The following is a 23,493-nucleotide window of genomic DNA, read 5'->3' as shown; positions in this document are numbered from 1 at the left end:
TAAGACATAATATGCAGATCCTTGGTTTATTTTTCTAGGGTCACCATGAAGGATATCTTTGGGCAAATATTGGTGCTCCATATTAAAGGGGCCAGGGACTGATAATCTAACCTGGTAGAGACGGGCACACTCCATGTGTTGACGAGAGGTGTATGTATCTAAAAAAACTAACCTACTATTAATAAAACTAAAAACCGTCCAGTTATCACTAAAAACACATTTCCATGGTAGAATGTTTCCATTAGTAACAAGTAACAAACCCTCCTTAGAAGAAATGCTGGATCCCCTGATATAAAGGATATCAGAAGATTCCAAGGTCAGTTTCTTGTTCCTCTCTTACATGCTACTATTCTTAACATCAATCTGTTTTTAGTAATTTTGTTCACAGAAAGCCATTTTATACTTGTATTAATCCACGTTATCCATGATGCATTCATCAGATGTATTTTTCGGTGTCCAACACAAGATGGGGATGATGTTTTCACATTCTCTGTAAGGTGAATTAGCCTTGTTGCCAAGGTGATGTGCTAGTATTAGCTTCCCACTCTGTGGACACTAAGGAATACATTTTCTCTTCTACAAAGAAATCTATATCTCTTGTTTTTTTGTTTTCATAAATCTTCAAACATCCTAGCTATTATGCTTTGTCGTCATGCTATGTCTCCTTGAATGTATTACTCCATTGCGGGCAGGGCCGAACTGGGAATAACTAGGGGCCCCGGCAAGTGCAGGACCCAATCTGCAGTATCAGTAAGTATGCGTCACCCAACATGTCCACCGACGAGGAGGCCTGGTTGTGGGCTTTTCTGATTAAGGAAGGGTCTACATGTTTATGGAGAATATTATATGTCGTTCTTTTCTCTGATATTACCTTATAACTAGACAAGTGCCGTTGTGAATTTATGAAACGTATGTTGCTTTGGTTGGAGACTATATAACAAAGCAAACATATCAGATTCTGCAAAAAATAAGTAAATATGGTATTATGAACATACTTCCTAAATTTCACCCTTTTCACAAAATGATCAAACAAAAGTATGTCCTATTTATATAAGAGTTATCTGGCAAGTTTCAATGTTGGTATAATGATACACTTGATATCTCTGACCTCTCCCTCCCTTTACAGGTCATCTCCCTGCCTTTTCGCTAAGATCAAGTCAGTACCTTGGAGAGGGGAGAGAGTTGATCCCCTGGGTGCTCATCACTTGTGTTGTTTTTGGGTGAGGGGTACACCCCAGCACACACAATGGTTGGATTTGTAAGCGCACCCTAAGCATTCAGACCCTGCCTATGCAACCTTCTTGTTTTGCACACTGGCCTGGCCTTTGGCTGGTTGGTGATAATTACATTGTTGCCACGTACCAAGGCCATAATGGCACCATAATAGGACTATTCCTGTGTGCACTGCTGCTCATTAGTTTGCATCTCAAAAAACGATATAGTCACATTTTAGTCTTTATTACTGCATTGGACATAAACTGTATCAAAAGGAACTTACTATTTTTGTCTAGCAAATGGGGCTCTGACTGCTTCTTCCCAACCTCGGCAAAGGAACGCACCATTGGGATAAGATTGTTGCGCTTCTTCTCAATTTGATGATGATGCTTCTTCAAAAGTGCTTCCTTCACCTTTACTCGGATATTATCTCCTAGTTCACCAGATGTCTCTTGGTGATCCAAGATCATATCTATAATAGATAAGGAAAAGCATTCAATTTTTTTTTTTATAAAATGCAGATGCAAATTATTTGACTTTACATAAAATTATGAGGCAGTCTTAAAGAAATAAATTATTACTAGGCATGTGTCATTTACAAAATCACTGTTTTACGGTTTCTGGTCACTATGAAAATATTTTTTTTAGCATGTAGTTACATTTGAACAAGTCCCTTTAAAAACATCTCTAGGGCTATGTAAATTAACAGCTAAAATAAGTGATGATGGCAAAAAAAATAATTTACCGCCCCTTTATCTGAACACTGAATCTTTTTTATGGCTTTTCTCTGACATATTTGCCATTAAAAGGTGTTTCATAAAGACTAAAAATATAATGGATCCAGATGAAACAAGATAGGAATAATTCCTAGCGTGCATTTGTGTGTATACAATTACCATATTTGTTTATGGTGTGCATACAAACATGTTTTCTATTTCAAAATTTCATTCAAGGAGAAACAAGAATTTGATTGCTATGAGTTTAACGGTATCAGTACACAGAATGATTAAAGGCTCCTGTGCAATGCAATTGTCTTTTGCGGTTCTATTCGATTAAGTCTTGCAATACAATTAGATGCAACGTGTCATTCTCTGGTAATTGCGCCTTGTGCTCGACTGCCCCTAAAGAAAGTCATGGGACCCTACAGTTTTCAATAATAATCTACAACAAACCAACAAAGTAACTGTGTCATTAATATATAATATAGTGCAAAGCAAAACTACCGTATTTCTTTACTTTGAACATTCATTCTAGTTTTGTTGTCCGCCTTCCATATTTGCCTGCCAGTCATCCAAACATTGAGTAATATTATAGTCATTACAGACCAAAAACATGCTACTCCATCAATACTTTGGATGACTCTGTGCAAAGCATATTTAAGTCTGGGAGATTTATTGAAAGTCACTTCACTCATTGCACTATGGAATACCACTTGTGACATTTTTTGTGAATCCATTCACCTGAACAAACACAATTCACTTTGCTTTAGTGGATAAACCCAAAATAGTCTGGAGAGCATAATTTATGTTTTGCGATATCTCTTCTCTCGCTATGCAAATTCTGCAATCAACGTACTCTGCTGGATCCAATATGCAATGTCACACTGTTTAATTATTTTTTGATAATTATGTTTTGTATAAATGTATACTGAACTTAAAGTGCAACCGCCCTTTTCATTAGTTTTCAACCTGTTTTTAGTAATACGCTGTAGCCGTGTTTGTCTGTTGACTCGGTTGCAAATCAATACCCAAGGGAGTCTTCAAACAAGATGCAGGGACACTATAAATAATCTCCCCGGGGCTACTTATTAAAGTGTCCAAGCTGTGAAAGCGGCTGTGTTTTGTTTTCCTTTGATAAATGTGGTTCTATTTTTTGCACTTGTTCTGTCCACAGCATTTAATGTTCTATGTACTCCGATTTTCCTCACAATATCGAAGTTATTTTAGCTCTTGCTGCAGTATATAGTGTCTCTGATCTGCTATTACACTGTTCTGTTCTTGCATATTATTAAGAGCATTATTATTATTATTTATTATTATAATTGTTATTTCTCAGAGTTGTGAAAGGCCAGAGTATCAGAGTTCCTAACTGCACTGAAACTAGTATGGGGTGAAACACATCTTTCATCCAAGTCTATCAAAGCTCCCATATCTTAGGCTATAAAAAACAAATCTCTAATGTTACAGAAAGGTTTAACTAAAGTAAAGGCAGAATATGGTGTGAAGTTAGACCCGCTATACATGATGTTGGATGGGGCCAATATTTAGATGGCTTCTATTTAACTTAATGCAAGGACAGGAGAACAATAGAAAAAACCTCCATTCTCATTTTTAGAACAGATTGCTGTGCTTGTATTACATTTGTACTCCGCTAAGTGCAGTCGTACTATGGTGCAAACACAAGGTGCACAGATAGGAGTCAGTGATAAATCTTGTGCAGAAGTGCCCTCTACACCACAGGTGTATAATTCAGTGATATAAGGAAAATACACGAGAACCCAAAAATCCAAACAGATCATAAATCCATTCTTCAGACAATTTGCACCAATATGCGTCAACTATCGCTAGTGATCATATACCTGCTATCTCTTCTATAGTGTTTGCACGCATATCAAGTTGAACAGTCCCATTGATGATACAACTTCTTAGTTCAAATAGGCTGTGCAAGGAAAGAGTTGCTACATAGGGTTTACTCCAACGTTCCCCTCCATCTTCAACATCTTCCTCAAACTTTAACCACCTGGACGGATTAAAAATAGTTTAATACTTACAAAACTAAAACATGAAAAATAACATTACTGAATAATTAAATTACTGGATTATCAGTGTATCTCTGTATGTACCTTTAAGTTGATATTTATTTAACAAATATTTATAATCATTTATAAAAATATAAACATCTAAGCCAATAATTCTATTTGTAACCATTCAGAGTTTTTGCCATAGTCCTTTATTGTGCCCAAAGAAGGTTCTTTACAATGTAGAGATATGTATCATATGTAAATCTCAGAATGCCGAGGTCTGTAACTTACAGGAACAATTTGGGCTTTTTTGAGCAAAGAAGATACAAATTGCATTATCATTGTAACCATGATCGCTAAAAATTACTATAATAAAAGCCTGTGGAAACATCTGTACTTAAAGCGATTCAATGGTGTCCCTCTATACGAATAATACATCTAAAAATGAAAACTTGTCTGAAAAAGATTTGACAAAATTGAATTTAAGTAACACACCCTATAAAAGTAAAACACACATGTGCAGAGGAGTCTAAAGCCAAAAGCAATGACAAATTAATTAATTAAATTTTTTACCTTAATGCCACCTACCTATTCAGAAGTCCTTTTTGTAGTTATTAATTCATTTTTAAATATTATTAAATATTATGAATTCAAGTTTGTAATTTTAGCGTTGGATTTTAAAGTTATATGTACTGGCTGTATTTGTCTAGTATGATCAATGAGATCTGGTCCCATTTTTTTACGGTTAGTTTAGCTTAATCAAAGTAATTGAACGATGAGGTTCGATTTGAATTGGCCACTCGGAGGTTTGCTTTGATCTGCTTAGAGAAGTTGGTGATTTTCAATTGAAGATAGTGTTTGTTATGAGGAAATTCTGAATTACATGTGTGTGGTTGAACACACGTTATTTCAATATGTACCTTACAGATTGAATTGGTGACTAGTAAGCAACCATTTACCACTTGCTCTTTTTTGTTTCCAAGGTCTAGAAAATACACAAGTGATTGCATTGTTTGTGTGCTGTGGCTGCTAAGTACAGATGGTATGGCCATGTAAAGTATGGCGTCAAAGTAGGAGACCTATGTACCATTGATAAGACCCTGACAAAGGTTGAACAGAAAAGCAATTCTCTCAGCACTGCCTGCTGATATAGCTTTCTTTATTTGGGAAGGAGAGGAGGGCACACCATTATTACCTACTTATTTTATATGTGTGCAAATCAGAACAATTTATAGATCAGTTTGGAGCAGGACAGTCCAGGAGGTTTATCTAACTTTTATTGACATCAGAAATGATTGTACCGAGACTATGTACTATGTGGCAGTTTCTACATTCGTGCAAGGACTAGCCTGTACTACACGTTTAGTATTAATTAGTTTACAATCTTTACGAAGCATATTACAATGAGCGGGCAATATATTTATTACTTAATTAGTGCGAAAGAACACATGCGTTACCTTGCTGTCTCTTTCCACTCCGCATCCTCACCCTCCTTAACACAAATCTCATCCAGCTCTGTGAACAGTTCATGAGGGACATGTTCTTCATCATCCTCAGTCCCAAGTATGAACTGCACTCGCTGGGAAGGAGTATCTAAATAACCAGACACAATAAAGTCAGAGGTATCTGAGGCATTTTGGCTAGAAGAAATCTAATTTATGTGAGTGGAATGTCCTGCAAAATATTTACTTAATGGGATCCATAAATAAACAGTATAAACTCAAAGAAACTGAGTGAAGGAAATACTAAGTAGCCTTAAGTCATGTAATAATGTTCAAAAGATGACTAAAAGATGACTCATCAGAGTAGCATTGAAGTATTATGTGTGCAGTCCTCTACACATTCAGACAGGCTGCGGTTCTATAGGGCGCATCTCTATAGGAGACTAATCAGATTAGCCTAAATGTTGTGAGAATGGGAAATAAGAACTTTGGTTGCCTCATTAGTTTCTGCAGCCTGTTGAAAAGGTGCTGGATTGTAAAATAATTAGGAGGTTGTTCCCACTTTTCCTGTCACACAAAACCAAACCCGGGTTCTACTGATGTATTGACGAGCATATACTGTGCATTTGTTGGCCTTCCTATGTCTCTGTTCCCTGTAGACCATACCATAAAATGGTTTTCTCCTGCACTACTATGGTTATCTCAGCAATTAGTAACTCTGCAGATGCTAATCTGTAAATCCGATGATGCCCTGAGGAGTACACAATCTTTGCTGATTGAGTATGTGGTATCTGTGGGTGTGGGGTATGAACCAAAATAGCACCTTTCACGGCACTGGTGAACCAATTCAACACAAACTTTCAATAATTCCCAATGTCTAAAATAAGATTGATCTCATCTTTTCCTTACTTCCATATTTTTTTACTTCCTAAAATATGTTTTGCTACAAATATCCTCATTACAATCCATTTGCACACATATTAACATTTCAGGTGTGCAAATCAGGCAGCCAGAGATGGGAAGTGAGGGCCCGGTCCCCGGAAGTTGGCATGGTTGGCCTAGGGAGCGGGCAGCATGGTATGCATGAGAAAATGTTTCACAAAATATTTACCATGGGCTAAGGATTCATCGTGGCCTTCTTCCTGTATGACGCCCTTCATTCGATCCCTCTTTCTGTGTTTCTGTCCATGAGTTCGGTGATGTCTGTGGCTCTGCCGTCCTAACGGCATTCGAACACCCACATACAAAGTTCTGTGTCCTAAAAACCCATATAGAAACGTTAGTTACAAAGGAATTGCACTATTATAATACACACTACACACAGAAGAAAGCTGCTGTGGCACTATTTTTTTCTCAATATATTTTTAAGTCAACGTCTGTCCTAATTTATTTTAGTCTATCCAAGTAATGAGTTTATGTGGCACACTACCAAAGCACTTTAAAAACAGAATGACATAATTCCAAGTCATCTATGGCAGAAACCATCAAGTCACATTAAAACATGTTAATCACCTACTAATATAATATTATGCAACATGGAGCTCAAAACAGAGATGACCTATTTATCAATGTGAAACACCATATTACTTTGTAATAGTTTGTAGGCTGTAAAACACAATGTATAGTCAGATCCAAACTACAATAGTAGTCCATACCTGGGGGGGGGACTGGGGGGGGTTTGCTGATTTGAACATACTAGGCCACTACCTGCAACCTTTCATGTTATATTTCCAATTCCATAGGTAGCGGCTTTATAGGCAGGACTTTGGGAAGCATTTACAAAAGGACTTTACCATTTATCTGCTTTCTTTACTGGTTTTCCAATGAATTGCTTTCTGTAAATGTGTTTTGGATAGCACTGGATAAACATCGCCCCTGGGATAAATGCTGCCTCCGTAGACTAAGTTAAAAGAATCTGTCAGCCTTTATGAGATTATATCATATCCCCGGCACACTGCAGTGAGGACCGTGGCTGCCGGGTGGATGGGGGCTCTGACCTCAGTCCAGCCTAGGGCAGCGCCCGAGGTAAATATGCCTCTGGTTGGCGGAACGTAATGGCACATTAAAGGGTCAAAACCCTAACTGAGATTGATGTCGAGAGATTTACTCTCCTGTGTTCATATGTGATGGAGCCGACAGAGTTTGCAACTTGGCACTTCATATTCCTGGCTGTGTGCAAACCATTAACTTTACCTTCTACAGTGTGCAGTCTCACGGTGTAATAATTAAAAGCACTTTATGTGATTTCCCCTATTCTGAGTAACATCTCTTTATTTATCCAGGTTGTGTTTGCTGGTATAAGAAAGAAGCTTTATCGTCATCCTAGTCAGCCCAAGCTGTCTAGAATTGTTCATTCACATTGGGGTACCAGAAAGTAATTTAATGTCATGGGAACACACCCATTGTACACTCCAATGCAAACATAAAACCATAATATATTCACATATACTTATTGAAAGAACAAGGAATTCTGGATTCTGCAGAAATAATAATTTTATAGCAATTTTTCACATTTTCAAGACAAAAGCATACAATATGCCCATGTATTTCTGTGGACATTGCCAAGAATATATGGTAAGCAAGAGGTGTAAGCAAAAAAAAAAAATTGGCACATAGGTAATAAAAGTGTTAAAGAAAATTCCCAGGCTTTATTAGCAAAAATATTTTTGACCTATAACTGTCCTGAACTACAATAATCAACGATGCTTGTGAGGAGCACAGTAATTACTGTCAGGAGGGTACTTTGATTACCACGGGCCATTAGAATTCCACCCTTTTATGAAGGACGTTGGGAACTGTCAACTTTTTCAAAAAAGAATTCACCATTTGATAAAGCTTAGCGAGGAGGAGAGCATTTAAGGATACAGGCACTCAGTAGGAAGCTGAAACAAGATAAGGGCATGACTTTGAGGCTGAGATACCAAAGCAATAACTGCTGCTTCATGATAACCATCTGCTTAGTGGAAATCTACAGACTGAACTTCACGCTTCGAAGAATACTCTGACGATAAAAAAGCAAATTAGATTGTCTCTGTAAGTATCATAATTTGGGATTTACAGAATAATGGCAAAAATTGCACACGGAAAGATTTCTAGAAAGCAGAGTCTCAAGTCTTTTTTCAAACACAGACTATTTCACATGATTTAATTTTCCTACTAGACAATCATTAACACGTAGAGCTAAAATTGCTCATTTCTGTAAAAGCAAAAAGCGGCTGCCTGCTTTGGCACGGGTGTTTGGTTCGGTCAGTTGCTACTTGAACTCGTCATTAATTCAAAATTACCAGCTTTAACCTTCCTTAACAGATGTTTTCTTCTTCTTTAACAGATATTTTAGCAAATATTGTTTTATAGCAACTTCTGCTGTTCCTGCAATCCATTTGTGTTGATTACAGCATAGCTTAATTTTAAGACAAAACGCATATTAGATTTGACAAAATATGGATCTATGAAGTCAGTTGATACCCTTTTAATTCCAGGGCAGTGTTGGGGGGATTTCACTTGACATACATTGTGACACGGTACAGTCCCAGGGGATTTCCTGTGTGTATATTGTGCACGTATAAAGGGTCCCTGGGGTGGAGTATTTGGGGACCAAGGTGGGCCAATGCGCTAACGCCAGTATTGTAGCAGACTGGATACCCAAGCTGGGTTTACAGGATCCAGTCCAGGACTTTGATAAAGCCTGCACCAGACGCTGGGTGTTAAAACCCCCTTAAGGGCAAAGAGAGGCCGTGAAGAAGATACCCGAGCCAACTGTGGCATTACCTGCCTCGACTCGTGTGCTCTATCTGGGGGAGGTTTCCAGAGCCTGGGTTAGCTATGCCTGGCAGGGAGATCTAGTAAGTGGGTGTTTAGGTTGGTTAGTCTGGACCAGCGAAGTATACATACCTGGGAACTTCTTCACTACGGCTACCCGGAGCTTTCCCTTGCGGGACGCGGCCAGGACTGCGGGTGGTCCCATGATGTCGGTGGGAGTTCCTGCTGATGTCAGCGGGAAACACCCCCATTTAAAGGGCAAATGGGCGGGGAGCGGGACGTATAAAGGATTCAGGTGTCGACCCGGAGAAGTGGTGCTTCACCTGGAGATCTCCAGATCAAAACCGGAGAGTTCCCAGGTAAAGATGTATAGCTAGAGAGGGCTCCAATGAGAGCAAGGATTTTCTTTTATGATTTTGTTTTGGGGTCTTTGATTTGCGCACTTCCAAATAAATAACACAGTTTGAGGGCCATGCTTAAGATCCCTAAGTTACATTTAAGGCCCTCACGCTACAGAGTTTGCCACAACATGTAGAAACTATATTGATACAGATGAAATAAAACTAAAATAAATATGCAAAGTGAAGAACCAGACTTAGACTCCAGAGCATTTAATTAGAGCATCAAATACTTATTCCTTTCAATTAATCGTGAAATTCTGCTGCAGGTACCAAGTCACCCAGTTTTGGGCCTTCTCTATGATGAATGAGCCAGCATGGGCTCCAGCTCAACACTTGGTCCAGATTTCAAAAGCAAAGCCAGCCAAAATGCCCTTACCCTAGATATGTGGATATTCAGTAGTTAGTAAGGCTTGGCTCCATGTCTCCAGCTTGCTTTCCCACCTCTAGCAATTCAGCACATGCCAAGCCATCCACAACAGTAACTTATGACTTTATTGAAAGTCCTGCCTCCAGTGAATTTTGCAGTAAATATCTACACATTCATTTGGGGCTGCTTTTAAAATGTAATCTTCCAAATTTAGTCTCCATTCCCTCCCCCTCTACCTGAATTCCTAAATTCACACAATGTACACACATCAGTCTGGCATGTTGCTCACTCCCATCGAAGTCAATAACAGCTATACTTTTCATGTATAATGTATCAGACTATTAATCCAAGTATGTGAGAGCTAAAAGAAAAGAAAAAAAAAGATAAGATCATAAAATAAAAAAGCAATATCTTTTGGCAATGCGAAGGCTGCGGGAAAGGGAAATGACTAAGTGTTCATTTTTCTACTGCATTTTATCTATTCTGGACATTAAATACATAGATAGTTCTGGTGAACAATGACCTGTCGGTAGTAAAGGAATAAAAATACATCACAATAAAGATCTAGGGTAGTCTATTTATATATCTGTGCTCAGGCAGTCATGGTTTCTTCAATTACTTTGCTGAAAGGTTCCGGTAGTAAGCAATCATTTTTTTGTTACAAGGCTATATATACGGTGCAATAGATTGCTTGGATAACAGCCGCATAATTCATCACCTGTCTGATTGATTATTTACATATTGCCTGAATGTATTGTAGGCTATAAGCAAAAATGAGTTTTGGTACATTCAAAGCAATATGCAAATTTCCCCAAATTAAAAATGCTGCTTATGTTATGCAAATTAGAGTCAAACGGGGACATGTGAATAATATTTATAACTAGATCTGACAGTTCAAACTAACACAACCACTTGCAGATCTGTCACTTAATAACTTAAAGCGATGTAGGCAACTTAATCATACGCATTTAACCAGATATGTGCCAAGCTCATTCAGCAGGCAATTAGAAAGCTCAAATAGAGAGGTTGTCTCGCCATAATTACATTACACTGATCTTTAACTTAAAAACAATTTTATGTACAGTAATGTAGCATCATTTTCATAAGGCTGCCCGTCTGTATCAAAGCTGTATCCTTTAAATTATTATCACAAGAAAAATCACTACCCAGTCTTAATTTTTTGGTTTTGTAAAGGGACAATAACACCTCTTAATTGGTGTTTGGCAATCAGCTCTTAAAGAAATGTTCTTGTCAGGGGGAGTTCGCGTTCTTCAGAAACAGCATGGACAGGAGCATGCTCCACGCAAGGTTAGTATGTGTGTATGCCTGTTAGAGTTGGCGTGTGTTAGTTACATAGTTACATGGGGGCACTTGGCCAATGATAGAAGGTGCCAGCCTACCCCTGACTAAACTAAAACATTTGCATTTTTGGCACTAGGACACCCCAGCCATCATATGTATTTTGATGGCTGGGGTGTCCCTTTAAATTTTCATGAGGTCTGTTTTGCACATGCATCAGGAGATTCTGCAGAATGTCCCTCCAAATGCATTTGCCCATTTTCCACGCCCCCTATAAAAATGACCTGCAGAAGATGTGTTCAGCCAAATACATCTTCCTACATGAGATATACTTACATCCAGTCGCCTCCAACACTGACTGTGCAGGGGTCTCTTTGGACCCTAGTGCGCATGTGCGGAAAGTGCTGGCGTTGTTTGTATAGGAGCATATCCTGACTCTGGTTGATTGTTTCCAGCAGCCAATCAGTGACAGGAACAGACGGACCATGGAAGAGGAATGCTGCTGTTGCAGGGATGACGTTTCTTGTGTCAGGTAAGTGCTTTATTTTTATTTATTTTTTCATTTTGTAAGAATGCATATTAAAGTATACACATGGTACTTTAATTTACATCCCTCTATAGTGGGGTTGTCAAGGGCATTATAATGCATTAAGTAAGTTAAATAACAAAAGTTAGTTTTGCTTTTCATCCGGTAATTTGGAAAATCTTTCATTTCTAAAATGTATCGAAACTGGATGTTCCCTAGCACAGTGTTATTACTCAAGTAAAATGGAGAGTTATTATGTCAAATAATTCAAAAATCAGAAATGATCGAAAAATGACTAAATATGGAACGGCTTTCAAAAAACCCATGTTCTATAAAAAAAAATTTAAAAAAATTAAGGATTTGTGGCTTTTAAAGATTTTAGTAACTATGAATCACAGAACATTTATTATACAAGAAGAATCTAGATGGACTTTACTTTTGGTAGACAGGGAAGCAATCAATGAAGCTTCCAGTAAGAATGCAGCTGCATCGGAATACAACTCTTCGGTGAAAGAGCCTCACTATGAATAGCATCAACACGCATGGATCAAAAACCATAGAAAACATGTGAGGATATGTAAAAGTGCAAAGAAAGTATTTAAGAAAACATTGCAACAAATTGTGGCTGATTATACTCTATACTCACCATGGACAACCAGTGGAACGACCAACCCATCCCAACACTTACAATAAGGAGAACGATACCAATAGATGGACTTTTCCCAGACAGGCTATATAAATTTATTACGACGCGGAACAAGCTCACTGGTTTATATCAAGCTTCAGGTGGGACTGAAATGTAGATAACCATAACTAGATTAGCCTTCTCAGATGTAAAACAAAATAATGCTACAAAAATGTTGTTCGTTGTTGATAAAAGTCAATAAACAACCAAGTTACAATGACTGTAGACGTATAGAATAGCAAATGCTTTGAGTTTTTGAGCAATGGACATCCTACCTGTATGCGCATTGATGAGAAGATGTAAGAACATCTAAATTACTGTTTGGAACAAGGATGCATTACATCATTAAAAGCAATATTCAACATCCAAGTACTATTAGCTGTACCCACACACATGAAAGGCCACCTATTAAAGAAAGTTTATGGAACTTTCAGTTTGAAAAATATTATAAAAATGCTTTACAGATTTATCTGCACACATGCACATACATATGTCTAAAATTATAGTGTATGTTTCAAAATGTGCTACAATTTTTGCTTATATTTTAATTCATAATCAATGTGAGACTATACATGTTGCATAAACTAGTTGTTCTTTGTGTCTCTCCCTTCAGAATAGTTCCACGATTATCAGAAGGCATGCCATATCCAAGATGTATGAAGAGATCAGCAACGGCGTGAAAGTAGGGAGATTCTTGCATTTCACATACAACTTTTATTGTTTAATTTGGTTGATCTCTGAATCTCAGAGACACACTGGACATGGGGTGGTTATTGTCTCCAGAACAACGGTTGTTTCTGTGGTACAAATACAAAGACTTTAAATAATTAAGTATGTTTTTAAATGTATAGTGCCAGAGCTGCTATGTCTACTGTATTGTAGTTTGTGTGTATACTGTTGTGTCAGAGTCTGTTTGTATATGTATAGTGCTAGAGTTAGTTTTATAGGTCCAAAAGCAAAATATTGACACAAGGATGAAAACCATGACCTTAGCAAATTTTTGTTAAAAAACTCTGGAAATGGCAAACAAGAAAATAGTTAAATATTCTTTCCAAAAAATTCTGACAGCTTTATTGGATTCTGTAACACCATTTAAGATATTGGAAATTGAGTACAATTATTTTTTTTTTCTTGAGCTGTATGAAGCCTGGTCTAAAATGTTGATATCCAAACAGATATTCAGAAGCTGTCTTGGAATTGCAATGTGAATCACCAACAAACTATTAAATGTTGTTAGTTTTATATTGAAAATATTTTATTGCTCTTTGTGAACCATTATCATGTGAAAGTACTAATAACATGTCAAAAATAAAACATATTGCTCCATGATTGCAGCTGTTATTAATATCTGCGTTTCACCACTTCATATATGTTACTATGAATGACCCGATCTACATTTGCTGCTCTCCTCTCATTGTGTCTTCCAGGAATCATAAAAAGGAAAATGAATACAGTAATTTTACCCCACAAGAAGATGGAGCCTTTAATTGAAGTGGATACCTTTTATTGGGCCAATGTAGTAAATGGTGTACATCAGTCACATGAGCTGTCGGGACTACAAAGCTCTCTCTACCAAGCTCTGATCAATGATTAATTGTTTGGAGCTTCCAAATACTTCAGAAATCATTCTGTCCAAAGCCTAGCATGATTTCATGCCTACACTCAAACTCAGCTGGGGAATGAATACTAATAAATGGGTTGCTTTACATATTTCGGATTATTCTTACCTTCAAGCTCCTCTTTCTCATAATGAATATTCAGCACAGAACTGGTGCCACCTTGGTCTACGACAGCCTCCTCATCAGATCTCTGTAAAAGAATACAATATACAAGAACTTACTTGATTGCTTCCGGTTATGAATTACAAATTATACAATAAATAAAAATATGAATGAACAAAATGACATTTATGAATGAGGAGTTTGCACTTAGAAACTTAGTAATTCACCACCCCGCCTCACATTTTCCTCAATAGAAATAATAAAACGAATGCCTTATGCAAAACAATTTCAGTAAAATAATTTCTCTGACTTTCTTTGTCTTTTATACTCTTTAGTTTTCAAAAGGTTTATTGCGTTTCCAATCTGCTTCCAACACAAAAAGCAAGAAGCGGCTGTAAGGTCATCAAACTGCACCAACTAAGAGTCTTCTTTAGAATCTTAAATTCTTCTTTGGCAAGCTGTTCTGAAGGTAGGCCTGGGGGCTCATAGCTTCTTCTCCAACTATTTGCCACATTTGAATGTGAAAACAATATACACTGCAGTGTTCAGCCATTTGTAGGACATTGCAATGCAGAAGGACTATAGAACAGTGGTCCATTCAAAAGCCCAAGAGGGCCACATCAGGCACTCCAGCTGCCAGCTTCCTATGTAGTCTGTAAATGCAGTCAGGTGCTCACAATAAAGGAGCAAATGCAAAAAGTACAAGAATACACAACTGCCACCCACATACACATTACCTACTATTCCTGCATAATCGCTTTGTTGTATTTTATTTTTTTACATCTCTGCCACCCTTGTTTCTTATAATCATCACCATGTGTAAACAACATTTTACAGGGCTATAACAATATAAACTGCATGACGCATTTTTCTCTTGTGATTGTTCAGATTACCACAGCTATGAATGGCATTTTAATGCTTTCTATAAAATTCTGAGCCTGTATGCATACACTGCAGAAATAAAATGTATCCAGTATTAGAAAAGACCGCAACAATTTATTTTGTCTCATGTAATTAAAAGTGTATTGTTGAAAAGTATTAGGTTTTCATATAATGCTATGGCTAATGCACCATACAGGAAATTCCTTTATAGAGATGGTGTATTCACTAAAGAGAGATTTGGCAATGAGGTTGAACAGTGGAACGGCCTCTTCTTTTTACACATTTTGAAAGGCAACCCCCAGTGAGCTTCCTCTGTGAGAAGGTACGAGTTGTCCCTGCACAATGAATAAGTAATGTGAGATTCCTTAAAACACCTCGCTCCTCACTTTTTGTATGTATCTATGCATTATAAAGCACCAACTCAGTCTTTGGAGCAAGAGCATAGTGATATCAGAGATATATTGAAATAATTAAAAAAAATATCTTGCAGACTCCCTGTGTAGTATAAAGATCCCTCTGGAAAACATTGTATTACACAGTATTTAGGGCCAAACACCCTAGTTAAGAGCTAGAATTTGTTTCAAAACCATGAAATGTTGTAGCCAAGCAAGATTTTTTTAGAAGGAAAAAATGGGCAAACTAGCATACCTGGGAACATTTTGGGTTTGACCCAGAATCTCTGGATAAAATTCTACTTCCCCTTGACTCCTGTGTCACAGCCACTCCCTACCCACCATTACCAACTTCCAATCCACTAAAGTCTAACTGAAGCTACCCCTGCCCCTGAACAAGTTCCCAGGTACACAAAGTAAAGTTTAACACATCTACCATTGAACTGGTTCCCACACCTCTGAAGCCGAGAGTTATTAAGTCAAACATTAATTTTGGAAGAGCTCCAAGAACCCTTAAAAGAGAAGAGTCTGTGTTTTTGGGGCAATTGTGGTTTAAATGAAGCTACCTTCAATGACTTCAGCCATCATTAAAATAGTCAGCTTGACCAGTATATACAAATATTAATCCTAGTATCGTATCCTTATTCGTTTCCTCCATATCATCGTGGCAGAAATCCTTCTGAGGTCTCAGCAATTACTACTGGAGCTTTGAATAATAATTACAACACAACAGATTAGAAGGTCCATTATTGGAGTTCACCCGATATTCTCTATTTTAACCAAAAGCAAAAATGATCAAAACACAAGCAAATGTTTCAAGTCTTCTACAAGCACAATCTTTTACTCACTGGAAACTTCCCCAGTTGATGTGGGTTGCATAAGAACCTTGGGTAGCAGAGCATGAAGCTTCATTATTGTTATATTAATTGTTAATCTCTCATAGATCCTGTAGCCTAGATAATAAATTAAAAGCTACAATTCACACTAATGAGACTAATGCTTTCAAAATAAAAAATGAAATTAATAGCAACAGAAGTTCTTCCAGATCCATTGGCAGGAGAATAAAAACACTCTGTGTTCACTTTGTGTTCTGCAGTTATTTTTAAACAAAGACCTCAACGGTGAGGTGGTTTAATACAATAAATTGCACGCAGCGTTCAAAGCACAATGTACACGACAAACAAAAAACAGTTTGTACTAGATGCAAACCAAGACTATAAGGCCTGTTATAATGAGTCTGTAAAATAAAAGCAACAACTAATTATAATAAGTACTACAAAAGAAGAGAAAAGGGTCATTTTGGTACTCATTACAGGAGTTAACAACATCAAAATTGGGCATAACTTAAAGGAACACCATACTTTTCAATCGGAAAGAGTAAGAGGGCATCAATAGTTTATTAAAAAATACTAAAAATAAGCCTTGATTGTTCCTTTGTCACGCAGTTTAATACAGAAGCACCGTTTCAAATGTAAGTGGCACTACTTTGTTGGGACAGATGGATGAGAAGCGCTTTAACATATGGGGCGAACGTGGGATTCCTTACTTTGTTGTATTATAGTCATCTCCGCAGGCCCCCGAAATCTGTTTCTTTTTGCATAGTTTTTTTTTTTTTTTTTTTTTTTAAACAGTGTACAGCTCTTTTGCGTATTTTATAGTCAAATGCTGGACTGTTACACCTCAAAAATTCCAATACGCTTTGGAAAGCGATTTAGTAGTTTAGATGAGAAGTTAATCTCAGTGTGACCTTGAAATTTATTGACAGTCACCTGATCTGTCCTTTATTTCTACTGCATCCCTAAGTGACATGTAGTCTGCACTTTATACCACAATAACTGAATGGCTGGCTTGAATTGCCAGGAGAATGGAAAAAAATCCACATTTGGAAAGAAAAAGAAAATGATTCTTCATAAAAGTGGCATTCGTTCAACAATTACAGCAGCTCTCGGCAGTCATCAAAAGATAAGGGAGTGATTGGCCAAAATATATGACTCATCCATGCAGAAATACAAAAAGGATTACTCGCATTTCAAAATAGTACAAAAATATACCGTTTCACAGATATAGCTAAATATATACCCATAAAATAATAATAGAATGCATCCTCTTCAAAGCATGAATAGAACACCTTCCCCATTTACTCTGCTGAAGAGTACAGAGCTGTCATATCAGGGCTACTTATAATACAATCGCCTGAAAACTCAAGTCAAGAAGATCTGTCCTGCAAAGGCATAGGCTAAATCTAGGGGGGCACCATGTAAATTTAAAGGGACTGCTCAGCTATCATATTAATTAAAGTGCATATGATGCCTGGAGTGTCCCTTTAGCTACTTTATAACAGAATAGGTTTACAACTTGATTGACTTCTAGCAGTCATGCTTTTTTTTTCTACCTATAGAATGCTAGGGTTATTTCTATAAATGAAACAATAAATAATTTTTTCCGCATTCTTCTTTTCTTCCATTTTTGCACTGTTCCCATAGGCCCCTTGGGGAACAAAAATATTTGACTAATATATTAATATATATATCCTAATTTTGGTTGTGGAGGTAGTGGTATGCCAGTAGGTTAATTACATATATAATATAATATGTCTCCCCTATTAATGAGTTACTAATTGAGAGTAAAAAAACTCAAATGAAACTGATTAGATATGCTAGTCTCTTAGTTGTATGCTCTGAAACAAATAAACACAACTTTCTGACAGAAAAACAAAAAGTATAGCTAAATATTATATTATAATATTTTATGGCTTGAAAGCAACATCGAGCATTTGTATTTTCCATTATTATTTATAGTTATATAGCGCCATCATATTTGGTAGCACTGTAGAATGGGTAGACAGGACATAACACGTAGTATATAACATAACATTTAGACTTACAGAAACAACATGTGAGGGGGACCCTACTCAAACGAGCTTACAATGTAGACATTAGATATCGGTCTATTGACAAAGCGTATAGCCAAAAAGACTCCAAACAAAAGCAGCAACATATTACGTCTTCCGGAAACACAAACAGCATGTCTTCTTGAGGGAGCTTGAGCGAATTACACAATTTTCCGCATACTCTCTGAAGTTCAAGCAGAAGAGCAAGCGCAGTGACATGAGCATGCAACCCTGTATTATGCCTGGATGCACAGCTGCACAATCATCAATGCAGTAGGACCAGGACTACAGATGATATCGGTTGGAACAGTGATTCTGAAAAGGATTTGATTTTAACTAGAAAACCAAACATATAAAATGCTAATAACTAATGGTGGATTTTCAATGTACACACATAATAAAACAAGCATTTCAGATACATCAAGTGCTTCTCACTTGGCTTTAGAATAAGGAAGTAAGATATTATCACAGCTGGACAAGCCTTCTCACTGGGTGTATTAACAGAGCTAGTCTATACACAGTCTGAGAACCCCACGCTATTAATAATATTTATTGTTTTATATAGCACATCTTATTTCGTAGTGCTGTACAATGGATACACAGGACATAAGTAGCATTTAACATAAAAATTAGATTTACAGAAACAACAGGTGAGGAGTTTACAATCTAGATGGATTTAGGGTGGATTACACAAAAGGTAAAAATGCCACCATTAAGGATGGACTAGCCACATTAGTATAAGTTTTGCAGGAGAGGGACTAGGAAAGGTGAGCTAAGGTAAACATGTTAAGGTTGTAGGCATGCTTAAAGAAGTTGGTTTTGAGGGCTTTTTTGAAGGACCGAAGACAGGGAGAAATATAGGCAGCGGAAAGGCATTGCTGAGAAGAAGTCTTGGAAGCATGAATGAGAACAGACAGAGATCTTTGGATGAGCAGAGGGACCAGTTATGACCGAGGAGATGTAAGTAGGGGAACTGCTATGAAGGGCTTTGAAAGTGTCAGAATTTTGACTATCATCTGCGTCTGTGGTAGCCAGCGGCAGGTGATAGTAAAGTGAAAAGAGATGAAGATAAGTCTGGCAGCATCATTCATAGTAGATTTTAGAGGGGCGAGGTGGGTAAGAGGAGACCAGCTAAACAGGATTGAAATAGTCAAGGCAGGAGATAATGAGGGCATGGACAACAGTCTTGGTGGCATCTTGTGACAAATACAGGCAATATTTTTAAGATGGAGATGGCGGTTTTTTGAGACAGGCTCAATGTGGTGGTGAATGAGAAGTCAGAGTCAAGGGCGACAACAAGGCAGTAAGGGTGAGGGGACAGGGAGATGATTGCAACATTAACATAAAAGGAAACTGATGAGGGGGGTGTTAGCATTAAAGGGAGGGCAAATGAGGAGTTTAGGAGAGATTAAGTTTTAGGAAACAAGTAGACCAGGTAGACGCAGATCCAAGGCAGTTAGTTACATGATTCAAGATGGAAGGAGAGAGAGCGAGATGGGGAGAGGATAGGTAGTCCATAGACAACAGAGGAAATTGAGAAAAGGAACAAGAAGATTGTGAACATGGTACTTGGACAATAACGGTGATGGGAGTGTAATGTTGATGGAGCAAACACAGTAGGCAGCACTTGACGGTTCAGTGGCGTATTGATTGAAGGGTGCCTCCATGTTCCTCTTTCTCCATCCTTGTCAAACTCCTTGTTGAACTCCCCTGGGGTGTGCTAAGGCGAGACTAAGGTTGTAACTCACACAGAGACTGTGAGCTGCAGTGAAGACAGGACTCTGTGCAAGGTAAGAGGGAGGGGATGCTGTACAGGATGCTTTGATGATGGGAGAGAAAGAGAGTAAGGGTATGTATATATGTGTAAGCGTGCAGTGTTAGAGTGAGTGTGTGTCCAGAAGGTTGCATGATGTAAATCAGTGGTGCATGCATCAATGTAGTAAGCGTGAGCCAAAGAGAGAGCAAGAGGAAGAAAGACAGGGAGCAAGAGTGAGAGACAGAGGAAGACAAAAGACAATGATAAAACTCTTTTGTGCCATGTCATCTTATGGGTCAATGCATTAGTCTATATAGAAAATGGAACACATAGGTCATGATTACAGTATTCTGCCTTAAACTCAGCGTTGCTGTCACTGTTGCTTCGGGCAGCGTATATTTGTAACACAGCAACACAGATGTGGTTTACTGAGGAAATTACAGGCAAATAAACTATAATTAGGAGATAGACATACATGGGAAATCTCCAGAATCGCTCTGGAAACTCCAGTAATTAGAAATAATTACCTGGTCTCCAGGCACAGAGGCATCTCATTTGTGCAACTTACATAACCCTCATCTTTCCACATACTGCCTATACTACCTAATACACTTCAACAGAGGAAACGGGGAAATAAATAATCATAGGAATTTTAGTTCACAGTTAGCATCTGCACTTCCCATGACGCTCAGCCAGCATCATGTAAGTAGTGTCTGGCTGAGCCTCATGGGAATTCAATTCAATGTGTTGGTTATTTTTTTATATGCATGACTGTGCTGAAAAATACAAAGCGTGTTTTAAGTGGCGATGCAAGCGCGGCATTGTATTGGTGAGTTCCGTGAGATTTAAAAAATATTTTTTAAAAAAGCGTCCCTCTTTCACATTTTGAAATGTTGGGAGGTATGTATGTGTGTAAGGTTACATGAAGAACAGCAATGTAAAGAAGTGTCCTACAGGTGGCCCACAAATAGTTTGTTTAGGGTGACAACTGCAGAATCCAGCAGGGTGTTCCTTGCTGGATAGAACATCATTGAAAATTCTTAGATTAATATTGTTATATACATAATATACAGTTTGAGCTGCAGCAGCTTGGGTGCAGTCATCTGAGAAAGAAGTTCATGCCAGCATTCTCAGCAGTATGCCTTAATCTGTCAGTCATTCTTCTGTTTCTTCTCATTCCACTTGCATTAACCTTTACTTCTGGATCATTTATAAATGAATAAAATTGTGCAATGGAAAAAACACAATGCAATTTACTGTATCTCCAAGGCAAGCCAGGGGTTATCATAAATGCCATGTGCTCACCAAATACATCTCCCTGCAGGGTACCCAGGGTGCAAAGTGTTCCTATTAATTTCAATAGAAGCACGTTCCTGCCACTGCTTCAAGCAGCCAATCAGTGCCACGAACAGCTGGAGTTAGTAGGAGGGCAGCTTTTTGCAGGAGGTCAGGTAAGGCCTCTTTTCCCTTTTTGCAGGGAAATGAACCATCAGATATTTTATATTTCAGTATTTTACATGAACATAAAATTGAGTCAGAGCCATTTTGTTTTTTTACAACCATATGAATGATTTTTTTTCTTTCCTTGTTCTCTCTATAATTGAGAACAAAGAAGCTTTTATGAATATAGCTGCTTCGGCAAATTTTTACTAATTAGTGTATTTTCTATGGGAAACTTTCAGGAGAATTGTAATGGTGGATACATTGCAAGACCACCATAACTGATTTACTATGTAGAGATATGTGTGATCAAAGACAGATTCCAGATGTATATGTAATTGTCTTAAAGTTATTTCTTAGACCAGAGCGCCTCAGAGGTAAATGATGGAAATACAATGGTGCAAATATGCTAAGGAGTCCGAACTATAATGAGTAAAATCCACAATTATGAGACTGCAGTTCATAACCCGTAATAATGACAATGATGTAAAAGGTATTTTTACCTATAACTGAAGTTTGACAATATTTGCATCTATTAGAATTTTCACTAATACAGATATAGTGATCTTTTTTTTCTGTTACCGCCCTGATTATTACTTTTTTGGCGCGATCTGAAAGGATTTAGGATCAGAGATAAAACATAGGGTCTCTCTTTATATTAATATTTTGGGTCCTACAATAATTAATAGCATCAGCATTTTGTGCATGTGATAGAATATTGGTTTTGCCTATTTTATCTCATTCATATCCCTAACAGAACATTCAAGTACACAGCTTTAAACTGAATCAGTCTTTTGAGTCTAAGGTCTGGATTCGTCCACACACACGTAATATAGGAATCCAAAATCCACTCTGCCAAACTCATTGTTCACTGGCTGGTCCTTTTCAGTACATATAATATTGAATTACGGCTGAAATAACAAATTTCCCTCCAATCCTGTGGCTCTATATGTGCACATATATCCATACTATTTTATGTATTTTTTTTAGGATTTCTGGCACAAACAATGCTCTTCTTTTTTTCATGATTATGTATATTGAGGTTATCAACTAACAACCCCAGTGAAATTCCCTGTAATTTACTTGTGATTTATAAATAAAATGTAGTGATAATAATAATAATAATAATAATAAATGCGTTCCTCTGCATTGAAGAAATCTCACCAGTTTATCTAAGTTAGCCTGGCAGGAAAAACTTTTCCAGCATAGCACATACTTTAATAAAGTATACCTGAACTGAAGACGCAAAAATAAATACCAACGAAATCCCTATTTGAACTTTGAATAGTGCCAGTAACATAACCACTCCACAGTTACTGAAGTTGTGGTAAAAAATATAATTAAGTATAAAGTTTATTATATTGATCAATGTTTCCATCTTTTTAAAAAATTGTTATTTTGTTGCAACCCACACAGTCCCTGTGGCAATCCAATGCAATGTACAGTACTAAGGCCCGCATCCTTCAAGTTTAGATTCTACCATTGTGTAATGTAACACCCGCTGTTGTGTTCTTTTCTCTGTCTTTACGGCTTTGCCTAAGTGCATTTTGCGGGAGAGAGAAAAAAAAACCCACATTATTATGGCAGAGGAAAGCACTTATTGCTGTGGATAATTATTTTGGTCCTGCACAGTAGTTAATCACTTTATCCACTTCAGCTATACATTCTTAGAAGGGTAGCTTCATTTCACCTGCCAGATTTATGTGGGGAAAAAAACAGAAAAACAGAGTGTTCTGTACAGTAAATTATAGAGGGATTAATGTGATGAACGATATACATTTAAAATGCATTTCAGCGTGTAAAAAAAATCTTGCTTGCTCTTAGAGTACTTGAAACTAGACTTGTGCATTTGTATTCGGGTGAACATGAAAACGAACATGAAGGGTGCGTTTTGTTGTTCAGCCCGAATACCAAACATACGAACATGGCGGCGGCTAAACGTATACGAAGACGAAGATACACAACACGAATAATCTTC

General features: G+C 37.5%; 1 protein-coding gene across 1 annotated transcript in view; it reads right to left on the bottom strand.

Annotated features, from left to right (window-relative positions):
- Positions 1-23,493, bottom strand: part of SLC4A8 (solute carrier family 4 member 8) — an 80,087-nt gene that overhangs the window by 16,844 nt on the left and 39,750 nt on the right. Inside the window, exons 2-6 of the mRNA XM_053455810.1 lie at positions 14,162-14,243; positions 6,509-6,655; positions 5,413-5,548; positions 3,794-3,954; positions 1,499-1,687 (exon numbers count right to left, since the gene is read on the bottom strand). Coding sequence (XP_053311785.1) covers positions 1,499-1,687; positions 3,794-3,954; positions 5,413-5,548; positions 6,509-6,655; positions 14,162-14,243 — 715 coding nt within the window. The remainder of the gene's footprint in view (positions 1-1,498; positions 1,688-3,793; positions 3,955-5,412; positions 5,549-6,508; positions 6,656-14,161; positions 14,244-23,493) is intronic.

The sequence above is a fragment of the Spea bombifrons genome, chromosome 2, assembly GCF_027358695.1.
Source record: "Spea bombifrons isolate aSpeBom1 chromosome 2, aSpeBom1.2.pri, whole genome shotgun sequence".
NCBI lineage: Eukaryota > Metazoa > Chordata > Amphibia > Anura > Pelobatidae > Spea > Spea bombifrons.
This window is presented reverse-complemented; position numbering and strand designations above follow the sequence as displayed.